The sequence below is a fragment of the Suillus paluster genome, assembly GCF_016628075.1.
Source record: "Suillus paluster strain FC165 chromosome Unknown EDB91scaffold_4, whole genome shotgun sequence".
In the NCBI taxonomy this organism is placed as follows: domain Eukaryota; kingdom Fungi; phylum Basidiomycota; class Agaricomycetes; order Boletales; family Suillaceae; genus Suillus; species Suillus paluster.
In genome coordinates, this window is record NW_024537564.1 from 1 (window position 1) to 17,988 (window position 17,988).

General features: G+C 48.6%; 4 protein-coding genes across 4 annotated transcripts; 2 read left to right on the forward strand and 2 right to left on the reverse strand.

Moving 5' to 3' along the window:
- Positions 1-230: 230 nt before the first annotated feature.
- Positions 231-1,279, reverse strand: EDB91DRAFT_1333349 (uncharacterized protein; the record flags this gene model as incomplete). The annotated part of the gene is made up of 6 exons (XM_041325428.1): positions 1,069-1,279; positions 899-1,019; positions 729-836; positions 558-666; positions 388-485; positions 231-325 (listed from the first exon to the last, which is right to left on the reverse strand). The coding sequence occupies exons 1-6, from the start codon at positions 1,114-1,116 to the stop codon at positions 234-236; spliced, it is 576 nt and encodes a 191-aa protein (XP_041182367.1). The 5' UTR covers positions 1,117-1,279.
- Positions 1,280-1,566: 287 nt separating this feature from the next.
- On the forward strand, positions 1,567-3,909 carry EDB91DRAFT_1077718 (uncharacterized protein; the record flags this gene model as incomplete). The annotated part of the gene is given in 3 exon segments (XM_041314947.1): positions 1,567-2,327; positions 2,347-2,527; positions 2,620-3,909. 3 exon segments carry the CDS (start codon positions 1,567-1,569, stop codon positions 3,907-3,909), a joined length of 2,232 nt encoding a protein of 743 aa, XP_041182368.1.
- Positions 3,910-11,526: 7,617 nt separating this feature from the next.
- Positions 11,527-13,575, reverse strand: EDB91DRAFT_1101562 (uncharacterized protein). The gene is made up of 5 exons (XM_041317259.1): positions 13,090-13,575; positions 12,862-13,034; positions 12,652-12,800; positions 12,443-12,594; positions 11,527-12,393 (listed from the first exon to the last, which is right to left on the reverse strand). Exons 1-5 carry the CDS (start codon positions 13,209-13,211, stop codon positions 11,637-11,639), a joined length of 1,353 nt encoding a protein of 450 aa, XP_041182369.1. The 5' UTR covers positions 13,212-13,575; the 3' UTR covers positions 11,527-11,636.
- A 24-nt stretch (positions 13,576-13,599) lies between these two features.
- Positions 13,600-16,739, forward strand: EDB91DRAFT_1101563 (uncharacterized protein). Its single transcript, XM_041317260.1, has 2 exons — positions 13,600-13,924; positions 13,993-16,739. The coding sequence occupies exon 2, from the start codon at positions 14,070-14,072 to the stop codon at positions 16,608-16,610; it is 2,541 nt and encodes an 846-aa protein (XP_041182370.1). The 5' UTR covers positions 13,600-13,924; positions 13,993-14,069; the 3' UTR covers positions 16,611-16,739.
- Positions 16,740-17,988: the final 1,249 nt, after the last annotated feature.

Genomic DNA, 17,988 nt, shown 5'->3' on the forward strand with positions numbered 1-17,988 from the left:
CTGATGCTGTTACACTTGAGACAATTCTCAATTCACCGAGGGGCAAGCATACATTGGGGAATAGATCTACTAATAACTAACAGATCTCATAGATGTACAAATGATGATGCTGGGCAACAATGACCTCCCGGAGGGTAGGTGAAGGCAGGGTTACTGACTAGTATCGTACCGAGCCAGACCATTATTAAATTATGAGAAACGGTTATGATAAACAAAGACTGACGTACCCAAGCCTAACCCTCCCTATAGAGCGCCGAGGAGGAAGATTGAGGCATAGCGTTTGACCCAGAGGTCTGGGAAGCGAAATAACTGGTGCGGGGAGTAGCTAAGAGTCCCTAGAGTGAGTAACTGACTAACATGAAGTGAGATATAAAGAGACTGACGTACCTAAGCCTAACCAACCTAACCTAGCGCCCAGGAGGAATATTGAAGCATGGCGTTGGACCCAGAGGTCCGGGCGGCAAGATGAGTGGTGCGGGGAGTAGCTAGAAGTCCATAGAGTGATATTTTAACAGCGTTAAGTGAGAAAGTAATGTGAAAAAAAGATACAGACGCACCTTGCCCCCCCCCCTCCCTCTAGAGCGCTAAGGAGGAAGATTGGTCCATAGGGTGGGACCCAGATGTCCGGGCAGCGAGATGAGTGGTGCGGGGAGCAGCTAAGACTCCCTAGAGTGAGATGTGAACAGCGGTAAGTGAGAAACCGACGTCAAAAAAAGATACAGACGCACCAAGTCTTCCTCCTCCCTCCAGAGCGCTAAGGAGGAAGATTGGTCCATAGGGTTGGACCCAGAGGTCCGGGCAGCGAGATGAGTGGTGCGGGGAGTAGCTATGACTCCCTAGAGTGAGTGACAAACAGCGTTAAGTGAGAAGCCAACAGGAAAAAAAGATACTGACACACCAAGTCTTCCTCCTCCCTCCAGAGCGCTAAGGAGGAAGATTAGTCCATAGGGTTGGACCCAGAGGTCCGGGCAGCGAGATGAGTGGTGCGGGGAGTAGCTATGACTCCCTAGAGTGAGTGACTAACAGCGTTAAGTGAGAAGCCAACAGGAAAAAAAGATACTGACACACCTTGCCCTCCTCCTCCCTCCAGAGCGCCAAGAAAGAAGATTGGCGCATAGCGCAAGAAAAAAAGATGCGGGCGGTGAGATTTTTTTTGCGGGGTCATTGCTGGCAGTGTCTCAACCAGTCCAGAACATGTGGAGGTGCCCAGGGGTCGTGGTGAAAGGAGAGCAGGCCAGAAACAAGTCGAGAGCGTGTGGGAACAGCAACTTTTGGCACATAGTAATACACAACACATACTCAAACATTTGAACCCAGACTTTGGCGTGGGGAGGGCAGAATTTCAAGGGCTACAAGATGAGATACATAGTCCTATATAAATTGTGGAAGGAAGGGGACGAAAAAAATCGATTTTGTGACCGCGGCACTTAGCACCTAAGCGCCGTCCGCATATAGATAGGCATATACAAGCACAATCACACCTATGTCGAGATCACCATACCGCAGTCAGAAGAAGATGCAAATGCACCTGGTGGGAGGACGGAATGGCTGTCAAAACGATTTCCCATGTCTGCCATCCCTCACGTCTGTATGGGGCGCATATCATCAGCTTCATCGACACTCAATCTATACATTGCATTCCCGAGGATGATTCATGAGCACCCAACAAACGGTCGGAGAATCACTCTGATGCCAAAGGAGGTCTTGGATATATTCTGGGATAGGGTACTGCTTCCATCGATTGGACAGTGCACCGATGTCAGCTGGGCGCCCTACCTGAAACACACATTGGAGGAGGCGCGTTACAAGGCCAGAGGTGCGGACGGGAGGAGGGGTGGATGGGGACCTCCTAAGACCATTCCCCTTTCAGATGATGACTTTTTGGATGTGCAGAAACGCATGGAAGCTCGCATACGTGATGGAGGACCTGAGCTCAGCATGTATGGGTCATCTTTCTTCATTCTGGAAGGAAAGGGAATCAAGCTACTCACAAAGGATGGCCAGAGAGGGCGTTTCTCAGGACCGGAAGAGGCCCTGCGTCGCAACCTGTCTGACCTTGACTGGGAATACATGATGAGCCGGAGTCATGGTGAACTGTTGGTAGATGTGGGAGTCTCATTCACGCCCCACTCTCCGAACGTCCCACTCGTAGGAGTGTGGCGCTTAGACGCGCTGGAAGCATCATTTGGAACAGGAGGCTACAAAAGAGGGGAGATACATCATCACAACACGCTGTCTAGATATGGAGCGCTGCAGGCCGAGATGCAACAGGAGAGATCCCAGCAGACGCACATCGCATTCAGGAGCACCTACAACCTATACTATGAGTCCGATTCGAACGAACAGCAACCAAGTGAATTTCGCATCCGACAGTGACGCCTATAAGCTGTCCCCATCATACATGGCTGAATGCACCGAAATCGCCAAGGTCGTCGAGGGTTGCAAGGAGAAAACATATGGTGTCAGGGATGAGTATAGGGTGAGCGGACATGCAGCCAGAATCATCCTGGAAAATGTGGAAGAGAAGGTCAGTGACACACACTCCAATCATCATCGACTGTAGAATGACTTGGGCGATTCTTGTCATGCAGGCCAGAGAATACCTGAAATCAGATCCAGTCCTGTGGATCCCATCCTAAGATCTGGTTCGAGCTTCTGAGGAGACGGGTACGGGAGATTCAGAGGACCCAGATATCCATCGTCAAAAAGAATCCACCAAATCTTGGCGTTCTCACTGGAGTGCTCAACCACATGCTTCGCTCTACCACATCAACTCCTATCGTCTACGACTCTCATGTCCGCGAATCTCTTGCCCTCCTCGAGTACAGAAACATCCTCGAAACCGCAGGAATGTTTTTCTTGCAGGACTTCGATATCAATAGCGACACCTGCCTGGATGAGGTGCAGCAAATTGATGACGTGCATGTACTGGCCCTCATGGGCGTAAATGCAAAGGCTCAAAGGGACCGGGCAGTGAGAAGAATGGACGCATGGCAAAGCACCGAGTCGGAACTGGAGGATTATCCTCTTGGTCGCACACCAACATGGACTCGACTCAAGGCAGCCATTGCCAACTCGCCTGCAATGATCATGAGACCCTGGATGTGGTCGCCCAGATTATCCGACACTCAACTCTCCGTCGGACGTTTGGTGGTCATGTTCACCAGGCACATGTGGTTGATGCTCACGCCCGAAATCTTCAAGGGCATCAGACCCCATCCAAACTCACTTCAGGAGGCCATGAAGTGCTGGACGATCACTAGCATCGATGACACTCTTGCTGCAGTCACATTCGAAGCATGCAATGCCGGACTGCATGACAGTATGGGCATCACTCCTGGTCGCATGGGCCCGAAGTCGAGGCCCTTCCTGGACAGGTGCACTCTGTTCTTTCCCGACCCTGATGCCGCCCATAAGGACAATACTCAGTGGTCTGGGCTGTGGGAGGGAGATGGATACATCGCAGAATTTCACAGGACGATGAAGGCAATGGATGAGGATCAGCAAGAGTTGCTGAAACAAGGATTACGCGAGGTATTTTCGGATCTTCACTGTCTTCCTGCGAGCGGTGCAAGAGTGTGGATGCAAAAGAACAATGCCATTGTGTTCATGACTAATCCCACATTCTACAAGATTGATTGTATTGGAAGGGGAGGCGAGAGTCAGAAGAGGGCCCCAAGAGCACGCCGCACGATGAAGCTGATCAAGGGTAAACGCATATTTGCAGCTGACCTCATGGACTCTCAACCCTTCGACGCTGATGGCAATCTGCGGAGAAAGACAGAGAGACAGAAGCGGCGGGAAATTCAGAAGAAAATGACCATGGCCAAGAAAAACAAGAGAGTCCCCCCTCCACCACGTTCACAGAGACCATTTCCCATGACCCCACTGGAAGATATTGCGGAATGAGCGATGGATGTGGATGTACTGTATTGATAATTTTTGTGAATAGCACCTTGGCCCCACCATTGCACGAACTTGGGAACGCAAAACCGCTGTCCAAGTGCTCATATACCAGATGAACCTGAATGGCAGCTAATGGTTTCATTCTTTGGCGTGACAATCCCAGATAGATTCAGAACTGCTGCCACATGCAATACAACTCAATTGCAAGGCAACCATGGCCCCCTTTGTCGTTGGCTTGCGGGCATGAAGCACAGGATGCAAACCTGTGAATGTTAACCGCTTCCATTAGTCCACCCCCTGCCTATGAAGAGCACGATTTCATAGATCAGGGTGCTGTCAGTGGCGACGATCCAAACTAACCTAACTAACCTAATGCCATCCATTTTTCATCAACACAATTTTATTTCAAACCTTGGGACCCTAGCATGAAGCGCAGGATGCAAACCCATGAATGTTACCTGCTTCCATTAGTCCACCCCCTGCCTACGAAGAGCACGATTTCGTAGATCAGGGTGCCGTCAGGGGCGACGATCCAAACTAACCTAACTAACCTAATGCCATCCATTTTTCATCAACACAATTTTATTTCAAACCTTGGGACCCTAGCATGAAGCGCAGGATGCAAACCCGTGAATGTTACCCGCTTCCGTTAGTCCACCCCCTGCCTATGAAGAGCACGATTTCATAGATCAGGGTACCGTTGGTTGAGCCATCAGAGTCTTCATCGGCATGGTAGACCCCTGTGAGGGACGAGTTACTACTGAGCAAGTGAAAACCGCTGCCAGGTGCCAGAGCGAAACATACATTCCAATAACGTGCATCGCCTGAGTTTCCACAGCTTAGGGTGACCACTATGCATGGGAGGTAATGCTCTTCTACCCTCTGCATCGGATGCACGGCTAATAATTGAAGGTCGGATAGACATGAAGGTTAATGTGGAAACCAGGACGATATACAGAAGGTCGAGCGGCCAAAGAAAATGGGTCTCCCAGTGTTGGAGCGATGATCTGTCTTGTATAAATAAGAATGATCGGATCAGCAGATCAGCAAACAATGGGGTTGCAAGATACAAGCACCAGGATAATGTCATGTCATACCTAGGATCGATTAACAGATTCGTGCGGACCCTAATCATGTCAAGGCCCAAGTTTCATGGAGCTGAACAATGGGATGGAATGGATAAAGAAATTCGGAGGCTATGAAGACAGGGACAGTAAAGTGACGGGAATATGATGTGTGGACTCTAGGATGCTGGGGCAATCTCAGACTTGAGTACAGCACATACATACAGTCTGCTGGAGGAACACAATGTCAGCGACATTCAAGAGGAAATCATGAAGTCCAAGATTCTGGACTGGGATTGTGGGTCCAAACAGGGATCATGTTGAAACAAATAAAGGACGACAGGGCAGGCCAAGAAAGCGAGTTGTGCAGCGTCATGGGTACATTTGCTTGACCCCTATGTTCATGTTCATGACACTTGCAGGTAGCAAGCAGAAGGTAGATTTTGCGACTATTCAGGTGGACACATCCACTGGCAATGTCCAGAATTCCGGTGGAAAATGTATCATATGTGCTACCACAAGTCCAGTACCTGATCATTTGCCAGCCCAAGCGGATGTGGTGCACCACGTCCCCACTAATGAAGCAATCAGCACTGCACACGATATATTTGAAGAGGATGAGATTCACGAGGAGGAAGACAGATTTGATATGCTACAGTGAATCGTGAACTCCGGCATCCTGGATTGGAATCCCCAGGAATCATGGACTGTGAAGCATAGAACGCCTCATAGGCCACATATGGATCGACATATCAAGGAACGGTCGACATTGATAGAAGGCAGCAGAATGGCTGAGCAGGAGGACGATACACAACAGGATAAGCTACGTCGGCCACGCAGACAACTACCAAAGAAAGGAATTTCACGTTGCCAGTCCCAGAATTGTACCTCTATTGTCTTGTAAATTACACTCGACCACGGGCAGCAAACACAATACACGAAATTTCATGAATCACAATAGTGTCAGATGTGTCGTTCACACGACAAGTAACCCATGCCAGCAAGAATCTCCGGATGATGTGGATGGAATATACTGTGGGGTGGTAATAGCACCTCCATCCCTGCCGGTGCGCACAAAGTGAACGACCAACCTACGACAGCTGACAATACCAGCAAAGAGGAAGCCATCCTTAAAAACCAAGTAGTTCACCATACTTGAACAGTCATCAAATGGTTATACTTCAACCTGGCCCTTATAAAGCATACAGAATCTCACTACAGTATATAGGGCAGATCACACAACAGAACATATAGATATGCCAGAATACCATGACAATAGTTCCAGCCTCCTCTCACTTACTATGACCATAGGAACATATCTGTGGCTTCTATGTCTGTAAATTTGCGATGTACTATACCTATACTGGTGATACCAGATGTCTCTATCATAGCGTCCCAGCCAAAGATCGATTTTTCAGCCTCTATACGACTTGCCTGGCTTCAGGTAAGACTCATTCTAGAGGGCATTTGACCATCTGAACACGTTGGTCGAGCCGGACTTCGCTCTAAACATCATGTTCCAAAGATGTCCACCCATGCCATGCTCCCCCACCCAAAGATCGATCTTTTCAGCCATCATATGGCTTGCTTATCTTTAAGTAGGACTCGTTCTAGATGTTATTGGACCATACAAACACGTTGGTGATGCCAGATTTGCCTCTAAAAATCATGTTCCAAAGTTGACCACCACCCCTATCATGCTCCCTCACCCAAAGATCGATTTTTTCAGCCTTCATATGGCTTGCTTGGCTGTAGCTAGGACTCATTATAGAGGTTATTGGACCATCTGAACACGTTGGTCGAGCCGGATTTCGCTTTCAAAATCATGTTCCAAAGATGTCCACCCATGCCATGCTCCCCCACCCAAAGATCGATTTTTTCAGCCTTCATATGGCTTGCTTGTCTTTATGTAGGACTCATTCTAGAGGTTATTGGACCATACAAAGACGTTGGTCGAGCCGGATTTGGCTCTAAAAACCATGTTCCAAAGTTGGCTGCCCCTGTCATCCACCCCCACCCAAAGATCGATTTTTTCAGCCTTCATATGGCTTGCATATCTTTAGATAGGACTCATTCCAGAGGTTATCGGACCATACAAAGACGTTGGTCGAGCCGGATTTGGCTCTAAAAATCATGTTCCAAAGTTGTCCACCCAGGTCATGCTCCCCCACCCAAAGATCGATTTTTTCAGCCTTCATATGGCTTGCTTGGCTTTAGGTAGGACTCGTTCTAGAGGTTATTTGACCATCTGAACACGTTGGTCGAGCCGGATTTCGCTCTAAAAATCATGTTCCAAAGTTGTCCACCCAGGTCATGCTGCCCCACCCAAAGATCGATTTTTCTAGACTTCATATGACTAGCCTGTCCTTCAAAAGCATTTTTCCTGGGGGCTATTGAGCCCTCTGAACACGATGGTAAAGCCAGAATTGCCTGGAAAAATCGTGTTCCTGAGATATACAAGGTCCTCCTCCTCCTCCTGACCTCATGTATGTCACTATCCCGGTATTTCACCTCAATACCGATACTGCAAACATTGATCCTAAGGTATTTGAGGCCTGTGAATCGATTGGGAATGGTCCCAGACCTTCCGGAGGTCAGCATTATTGTGATATGGGAGGTTGGCTCAAATATCGGTATTTTGAACATATCTCTACAATCCAACCGCCATTTTTCTTAATTGTTGGCTCATATCCATCCTATCGATACCCTCTATGATATGTACCAGCCCACCAAAAGATATTTTTTCACAAGTTTGAAACCTATTTCTATTTTGACCCTATAAGTCCTGGAAGGCCATTTCCAATAAGCAACAGGTAGTATAGACTGGTAAAAAGTCAATCCTAGGTAATCCTAGGAGAGCCCATAACACAGCAATGCGTGGTCGTCTGCGTGCTCTCGATCGTGAAGATATCGATTGCCTGCTTCGCCTTGTAAGGCAGAATCCTGACTATTTTTTAAATGAGCTCATGCACCTCCTCGCGACAAACCAATTCATATCTGTCCATTTCACGACAATCTTCCGCGAGCTCGAACGTGCTGATGTGAGCTACAAGAAACTCAAGCGCATTGCCAATGAACGCAACGAGACTCTCCGTGCTGCGTTCATCGCACGCATGGCTCAGTATGATCCATCAGAGTTGGGATTTATTGACGAGACGTCAAAAGATGAGCGGACACCTGGTAGACGTCCATGTAGTAGGGATTATTAGTCACAGATTTTAGTTCCACGCTTTCGCTTTTTGGACATGGTCGGAGGTGGTGTAAGGATCTTCATGGGCTGGGACTGCTCAAGCTCGTCATCTTCGCCGTCGTCATCAGAGTCAGGTTCCTCTTCCTCCGAAAGTTCTTTCATTCGAATATCATCCTCATCGGACCCATTGGAATCAAGGTCACTGTCATGCTCTAGCAGGCTCTTGTGTTTTTTGGAGGCAGGAATAGTTATAAACGGCATGATGATAATGAATTACAGGGGACGCGAGTGTACAATGAGCAAAATTTCACTAAGTCTAACATTTCCTAATTGAATGAAAATTTCACGCCGGTGCCATCCTTTATGCAAAGAGCTGTAATAGAGAAAGAACGACTGTCTTCAGGTCTGTCGAAGGGAGACTAACGTCGATACGCACTTCCTCTCCGCTTCGCATGTTTCTTCAGTATATTTCCAATTCGATGTCTTCAATATGTTTGCAGGTGGTGTAGTATGCTATCATCGCTTCCTGTATTCCAACTCCTGCACTGCTCAAATTCTGACGTAGACTCCTTTGTCCCCTCCAGAAGTTCGGTGCCAGTGCCCTACCTAGGATGAACATGTTATTTACGAGGATGTCCGATGGACTCGTATCATGGCCCCGCACATTACGACAGTCTCGCAGCTTATATTTCCCTCTTGGATTCCGGCCAAGGGGCAGGATTTGGTAAATTCATACGCCTTTGATCACATGGATGTTGGCTGTAACACTTCTTGTATCGTCAGATACAACTTGCATGTAGACCATAGGATATAGAGGAATTTCACCTTGACGGTTTCGACTCGACATGACAGCATATAATCGTACACGTCCGTCTATCACATTTTTATGGCTTTCAGGTATATTTGACAGGATTTCTTGCTGCGCTTCCTTATGAGTTCACTTCCGTTTTTCGAGAACACAGCTTGGTATATCCAATGGGCATGTCCCATGAGTGGTCTGATTCAAGAGATTGTGATAGATATGAGCGTAGATCACTCGAGTCTCGAGAGGCGTGAGGCAAAAGCAACTGGCGCCTACATAGCAAGGTGGCGCAGGGCGTACTAGTAACTATGAGTCGCACCCGAAGAAGAGCTGAAAGCTAGCGATTTATTTCCAGAATCCAGCCATCATTTTACATAACTGGTGAGCTCGATCCTTACATGTATAAGTACTACTCTTCAAAGCCTCTTACAGCCCACCTTCTCGTGATACTACCATTCCCTCCACCCGGGTGCCATGTCCCTCCGTTTTCTTCAACACGATCGGTCTACATAGTATAGACAAATCAAAGCGTCTATCGGGTAAGACTGCGACTGCCTACCGATCTGTGGTGATCGGAGTGATGACTGCGCTACTTCTCCCACCATTCTGGTGGACTTGGAGTTGGTGAACTTGCGGTAGGGTCTTGGAGGTGCGTGTACTCGCCGTTCCTATATTGCTGTGCAGCGATAAACTGCCCCATGTCTCATTAACTACCAACTGTACTTCACGCTCATGGACTTGGAGTCACCGGCAGTGCATTACAGATTCGCGTTTACATTCCATGTGAGCAAAAAGTGCAAGAGCTGACATGGACCAGCTCTAGTTGATCCCAGTGCCATCGGGGGGCATTTGCAGCTACGATATTTCATCTAAATCAACAAGGGCTTCGCTGCTTAACTAACCCAAAACCTACAACTACTAGCGATACCGATCAGCAGTCATAGCACACACAAAGCTCGCAAGTGCACTGGCTGTTATCTAGCAAAGAATAGATACTACTCAGAGCCTGAATCTCTTCACAGCGCAGCGCTTAGCGACCTGCCACCCAAGAAGCGCACATGTTCTTCTCATTCCACGCCCAGCTCATCCTCAAACTCAACCCCAAGCACAGGAAACGCAAATTAGATAAAGATAATGCTGAGGAAGGAGGCTATGGCGGGAGAAATGTAGACTTGAAGGACAGGCAGCAAGTCGTAGGTCGTGTTTTTGTTCTTGTGGATGAACATGGTCATGGTTCGGACAACAGTTCAGGAACGTTACAACGTCTTCTGCAAAACTAGCAAATTGACCGGGGAAACTTTCGGGATCAAGGGTTTCATCGTTCATGTGTTTGAGTGGGGGTTGTTGGCCTCTCCACGTGCGTCGTCGGTCCATCAAGTTAGGATTAACGAGTATTTCTCGAGGTTGACGTGAAATCTTCCGAGGGAACAATGTGGCTGCATTCTCGCGAAATAGAAACAATAATTTTGTGAGGCGCTCTCGTAGTCGAAAAGCGGAAGACGAGATTCCAATGAAACTGCCGAGTTGGCGAGTAGCACCAGCGAAGTTGCGCAGCTACATGGGTGATGAGCGTCAAAGTCGTGGAAGCCCACCTCTACACACCTCTTTGCCAAGATTGTCGACTCGCCTATGAGAATCGGTCGGTACAAATAGACGAAACAACGAACATGCTTCTTACTTCTCAAATTTGTTGAATGATTCTGATCCTGCGACCTGCAGTTTTTCATCCACGATAGCTGAAAGGCAAATGAGGCCACGATTGCGTGATGCGCTCACGAACACTCACGAACGTCTCGGTCATCTTCGAAGTTCGAAGGGAGGTTGGTATCGGAAATTGTACTATTAGCGGTACACGAGGCCAATATGGGATGACTGACCGCTGTCTGAAGAAACTTCGTTGCTAAGCTCGCTCAGGACATCCAAGAGACTAACAGCTCAGGACTTATCACTGTGTCGTGTTCAACCGATACGTTTCCCCGTGACTGATCCCTCAATCGCGTCGCAGAACTGGCCTTGATTTCTTCACCTCGACTCTACTACATGTCGCAGCTCGTGAAATTCGTGGCTCGCCCTGTACCAGTGATGACATATGGTATGCGGTTCACGATCCCTCAAGACATTGCATCAGAGAACAGGTGAGCCGCAGATATTGTCATATGATATAAAGTCATATATAGTTTCGCGTTTCGTCACATTGGAATATCAAGCAATATATGATCATGTAAAACCACTGCAATCTATATGATCGTTAGCAAGAACTCACCGGTACACTGATGTTAGATGCGAGACCATCGTGAGACTAGTCGCGGCTGCGCTACTGGATTCCAACAAGGAGAATCAGACGGCAGATGACGCTCTAACTCGTATGCTGCCAGTTCCATTGCGACAAAGACCAGCGGCCAAAGTTGTCAAAAGAATTGTGTCGCGGGGACCCAATTATGCAAGGAAGGAAGAGTTGAAATCGTTTATGACTTGTATATTTATCTGCGGCCCAAAAAGATATGCTTGCGATTGCCTATGTAATCGGAGCATCCACTATAGCTTCAAGTTGACAATGACAAACCTGTCCGCCAAACCAGCGGCTAGTCGAAGACATCATATCATTCACGAGTGATGCAGCACCAGATCCAAAAAAACAGCAAGACATTCTACACGAAACGTACAAGATAACGCGCTAACTCTGCGAAATAGCTTTTATCATCTCCGACCCAATCGCACCCGCCTCCTCAAACCTACTCTCAAAAAACGATGCGGTCTCCAAAAACCTCCGTTTATACAACTCCAAGCTCCCAAAGGACACGCACTGACTCCACCCCCTCGCAGCAATAACAAACTCTAAATCATCCGAGCGATGGGTGACGTCATATACAGCTGAGCGAATGGCAGCGTCTAGTCGTTCGGTGGAACGGAATAGGTATTCTGCGACGCCGATCCACATCCTGAATATGGGTGTTGCTGCTAGGTCGAGGTGGTCGAAAGGCTGGATCTGGAGGTGGGCCCAGCAGTCTACCATTGCGAGGAGTGCGAGTTGGCTGTTCGCACGGGGTGCGGTTGTGCCTGTCGGACTTAACCTGCCGTTCAGCTTCGGGTTGCCGCCGATCGTAAACTGATCCAGAACATCTTCAGTAAGGAAAATGGGAGCGCGTTCTGTTTTGACGGTCCCAAAGACCTGTTCGCGTGCCTGATAAATACGCGTGCGGAGGCCTTCTTCGTCGCCTGCGAGCATGAGTTTGAAGAGAGCGCTTGCGGAGGAAGCGTATTGGTCGATCTGGATGCGGGCGGAGGGGTTTAGGATTGCGAGGCCTGCGTATACGTGCCATTTGTTTGAGTAGATACGGAGCATGATGTTTACTTTGACTGTTTCTATTCCGCCGACGTATTGGCCTTGTTCCCAGGGATAGGAGCGCTGGCTTGCCCAGGCTGTGCCCATGCTGTGATGAAAGTGAGTGAGATGACAAGTGGATCTGGGGTGGGTCGTACGTGAGGAAGGCAGCGTGGGTGACCGCTTGGACATTGGCGGTAACTAGGTCGTGGTCTTCGTATGTCAAATAGACGAAGCGAGAGCGGAAGCAACGAAAGATGCTTTCGACGACATGAAGGGCCGAGTCTGGAGCGCGGTGTTGTATGAGAACCTGTGATAGATAACGTGATGAGGTTTGTCAGTACATAAGTCGGAGGAAAGAAAGTACCAGGGGCTGGCCCTCAGGGGAAACGGTCGGACCATGAAGAGAATGCAGGGACACGATGTGGACGTCTTGAGGGAGGTACTTTTCAAAAGCGTCTTTCTCGGGAGCTTTGACGGATGTTTGACCAGAGACGATAGCGCCTACTTTGGTTGCTATGAAAACATTCGCACGAAGGTCAGGTTAGGAGTGGTGTGGAGATGTGTGAATGCGTACATGGACCATACTGTGCGACTACACGGTCTATGTACTCGGCTTCCACGGAGTACATTATGAAGTCTGAAATTCGCGAAACGGCATGTCCATCTTCGTGGACTGTAATTCCAGGTACGTTTGCATATTGGAGCTTCAAGGAGTCGAATTTCTCCGGAATATCGCAAACGCTGATTCTTTGGGAGGATAAATATAAGAGATGAACGCAAATAGATAAGGAAATGAAGGTACTTTTTCCAGCCTGCGTTTGAGAGATGAGTTGCGTACATAGCGCCCATTGCACCCATCCCGATCAAACCGATGGTGGGATGTTGGTCTACGGGGTCATTTGGAGAGAGATTCGTGCGAAGCATATCGAGGGTCGAGAGAGAGAGGAATACCGAGAAGAAGTTGAAGAAGGAGATTGAAATACTTGCCTAGATCCGAAGGGCATTAATGAGCTAGTAGACGTAAGTTAGGCTAAGGCGCAAGTGAGCTAGTGACTTGACTGGCTATGTTATGCTAGTGTACAGGGCGTGGGAGAGCGTCAAGTCGTTAACGACCGATATCAATATCACTAGTCTGACTAGCGTATCACCAGTACTACTTGCCATAGAACAGGTAGACCCCAGGTTAAGTATTAGCCTAAACTACGTGAAATAGTATTGAAACTGGAAATGAGCTGACATAATACTAATAGGACCACCTGAATTTCAATAGAGCTAATCGTAAGTTCCGATAGTCTAACTTCCCTGAAACCCACGTTCGATTATAATAAATCTTATATTTATAACATACTATTCGTTCCATCCGACGGTTGACCATTTCCCACATACTCTCCTTCTAAATATCAACGAGCACACCCTCTTTTTTTGATTCGATCAATCGACAGCTCACCTTGACTCTCAAACGGATTTCAGCGGATCGACCTCTCCGTAATCTTAATTCTAGCTTCGCGCCCATCTATCAGACTTCTCTACGTACTTTGTTGTACCTCTGTTTGCTTCATCTTAAACTCAGTTAGCGCCTAACCAACTTTTTCTCTTTTCCTGCTTGCACCCAGATCTACTGAGTTCTTGTGTATCATGTGCGTATCTTTATTTTATAATCCAAACTCTAGATCTTCATGTTTTTTTTGTGAAAAAAATAATACAGGCTGGTCATCCTACTCATTTGATCGGTTTACTTTTCACTTGCCGTTTCATCTCCACCATCTATTGATCCGCAACAATATGGTCCAGTCCTCTCCCACTCAACGCGAACGTGCCGAGTTCCACTCTACCACCCACCACCCATACGTCCACGAACGCCTCCCTTCTTCCCCTCCACCACCTTTTTATGCCCAATCTCCCCAATTAAATGCTTCTTCCCACTCCTTGCGCATACCCTCATCACGACACCCTCACTTACCCCACAATGTTCCATATCACATCCATCCATCCCCTCATGATCCTAGCGCCCAGTCCAGTCCCCTAACTTCCCCCTCTTCCGCACACGGTGGCAGCAGCCATTTTGCTGACTCACAATCATCATTCACATCAGAATCTGCCAGCCCAGATCCTTCTGCCTCCCGCTCACCATACGATCTCCCAAATAGGATCTCTCCCCCAACATTTTTCGGTACCCCCCCATCTCCGGCCCCTAACGCCCGTTCGAGATCGATTACCGAATCTGATCTCCGTCTTCCAACGCATGATGTCACTCGCACATCCGTCTCCAGATATCCCCCATCTTCTGCACGTCCGCGCACTGCACCTTCTCCTACTCCGATTAACCTCGACAACCCTGATTCACTGGGTATCAAGTTCCTCCTCAGCAAGCCTGCTCAACCGTCCCCTTCGCGTGTATCACTACAGTCAGACCCAGAGGCAACGTGGCGCACAACCCCTCGCAAGTCGAGACCACATCCACCTGAACTCGACGTCTCAGCGTCCCCCTCACCTGCACACTCCCATCCAGATCTCTCTACGAGGGCCTCATCGACTGTCGTTAGCAGCCTTAATTCGCCTTCTGTCAGTTCAATGCCTCCGCAGAAGAAGCAGCGAAATGTATTGCGTAGAAAACCCTCTGCAAAGGTCAAAGAAAAATTGCAGCGAGAATTTGAAAAAAGACAGGACCCCAGCCCTGCCTCCCCTTCGTCTCCTACCCGCGCATCTCTGTCCAACTCGCGAGACTGGCCATTAACCCCTGCAAGAACTGTTGTACATGTGTACAAGCACCAAGAGCAGCCCATGGAAGGAGCTGGGAATGATACCGTCCCGCCCTCTCCAACTCCATATTATACCGTCTACGGAACGCAGTCGGAGCGCAAAATCACTGCGGGCGGGCCTGATGATAGCGATTGGTCTTTGCATGCCCATGTTCTTGCTGAACAGCGTGCACAGGCCGAACCGAGCAGAAGCTTGTCAAGGAAAGGAAGCCTTTCGAGAAAAGTATCGAGCAGATGGAAGAAAGCGACAGGTGGAGGTGTTGAATCTCCCTCCAACAGCCGACCAAGTTTACAAGACGTCTACTCCTCCAGCCATCTCAGACAATCATTGGATCCAGGGGTGTTTGGTAGACACACGCGCTCAGTGACAGACCCACAGAACAAGACCAAGGAGAAGGAGTCAGCGCAAGGTTCTAGTTCTAAGATCTGGAAGTTGATGAAGCGGATCAGCACTGGGGGGCTGCGCGAGCGCTTCCAAGTTGATACAGCCGCACCGCCTGTACCCGCCATCCCTAAAGAGTTACTCAACAGCCCGCCTCCTATACGCAAAGACCCGCAAGCTACGTCACCAAACCCTTACAGCGCATCTAAGCCGAAGAGCATTGCTGGCTCTGGTTCGGGCCCACGACCAAGCATGGCAACGTCCTCGTCCTCGCCTAATTCAAGCGACGTGGCTTCTGGGAGTTTCTTCCACGCGTCACACTCGCGGGGATCGTCGGTGTCCTCGTATGGGGAAGAGACTGCATCCGCACTCTTTCCTAGTATGGGGGATCGTCGTACACATATCGTTTCGGGTGACGGGACGAAAGATCAGGGTCTGTTGTCATCTTCTAGCAGTCGAAGTTATTCCGGGCACACTACGCCCATCGCAAATGATCAGCGCCAGGAAACCAAATCCCCGCGATGTACACCTATCCCAATATCCCAGATCACGCATCCCATTCATTCATCAACGTCGCTCAGAAGACACAAACACGAGAAGCCGCCTACACCCGCCCACACTCATTCACGTTCACTTTTCAATGGCGATGGCAGCACCCCGGTTTCAGCACCATCACGGCCTTCTCTAAGTATGATGCCGAGCAGGTCTTCGCAGAGCGAAAAATCACCTGCTCGTTCCGCGTTTGTAATTAATGACGAAGCATCTTTTCGAGCGTCTCTCAGAGCGCCTAGTGAAGCGTCTACTGCTAGGATGCGGCCGTGGTCCAATTCCACGACATCTACAGCCAAGATACGACCCTGGTCCAATTCAACGAATTGTACACGCAAAGATAAAGACCCATCGACATCAACGTCGAACTTAACCTTGACCTCGCAGTCCCGATCTCCTATCAACTACCGCGCACTCAACGCTCCACGCAAACCGCCCCTCACAGAACGCGAAAAGGCTGAGATCTGGGATAATCTACTTGAGAGGAGTGATCTGGCGGGAGGGACGTTGCATATTGGTGGTGGGAGTGGGGAGCTTGAGTCGGATCATTTGAGGTTTTCGGGGTATTCTGAGGTAGAGGTTGAAGTTGAGGAGGGGTGTTCGGAGGCTGTTGAGGTTGAGGAGGGGGTTTGATGAGACGTGTTCATGCTCATTGCAATGATATACCCAACACACACATGTATACCTTTGCTATGTTATGTTTTTAATTTAAAGGATGGGTAATTGTAACGGGGCTTTGAGGAGGTTGTTTACCTATAGCTGGCAACCACCGAGCATCCAAGCAGCTAAGATCACGTTCAGCATTCGCCTGACAGCGCTCTCTACTGTCTATATATTCCCATCTTTGTTCTTTCAGTCCTTTCAACCTATCGTTCTTAAGTGTTTTCACCCGATGACTGATCCGAAAATAAACTTCTTCAAACGATTTGAAGAGGCTTGTCTCCGGATCAGTAGATGTCACACCAACAGATCTGGAACGCAGACGCAGTTTGCCATCGATGGTCACCGGAGTATGCTCAGCGGCCTCCAAGATTGTAAGCTTAGTGAGTCATCGAATTGCACTTTTCGCGACTGGAGCGTAGTGAGTCCTTTCAGTTGTGTGCTCCAGCATACATGCAGTATCGATGGCAGCATTCTCATCGAATGGTCGGCTTAGCCTTATTGCTACTGATGGCTGAGAAAATACGATCTTTCTGTGAGATATCTTGCAGGACTCTACAAAAAATGTCGTCTTGCCCCAACATCCAATCTCACGATTTCAGGACCAAGTAATGAATTTGGTTCCTGTCTAGTATCACAGCTCATATAGATCTTCGTCAAGCTGCCAGCAGGCTCCGATTCTCCTGTGGTGTCTTCTACATCCGACCGTAAACCCGCGCGCGTGACACAGGTACCTCACATTCCCTATCTTTGCTCCTCCAAGAACACTCCGAAATCTGGTAGCGTGATGTAGGCAGCCCCTTCGCTCTCTCTGTTTGGTATGAACGCGTTCTAATTATGATCACTAGGCGTCGCAAAATGGGACCCCAAGTATGAGCAGGTCCTGGTGGTGCCCAGCCTACTCTGCGGTTGTAGGCCTATAGTACGTCCCATTGTCTGTTAAATCTAAACAATAGTGTCGTCCGATATTAATACCTGATAAACGGGCTGAGCAAAAAATGTATAGGGATTGAAGAGTCTCAGGACAGGATTCAAACCATTGAGTGTTCAATATTTGTCTTCTAGCATGAATTCTTCGCCATCTGGGATGTACGCGTGGATTTCAACCATTCAGCCCATAGCAATCACACTTGCACGTACGGCAGTCGTCATGAACACGACCACAGGCGTCACAAATCAATTATACCCAAGCCCATCTCTTACTTCCGTTCCTTCTTTTTACTCTCCACCAGTCTCCGACATTCACAGCCAATTATGACTATGGACTGGGTCACTCTTGTCCAGAATATTTTTCAAGCTCATTGTTCTGCGTGAAATCCTCTCTATTTTGTTATGTACTTAGTAGCTGTGT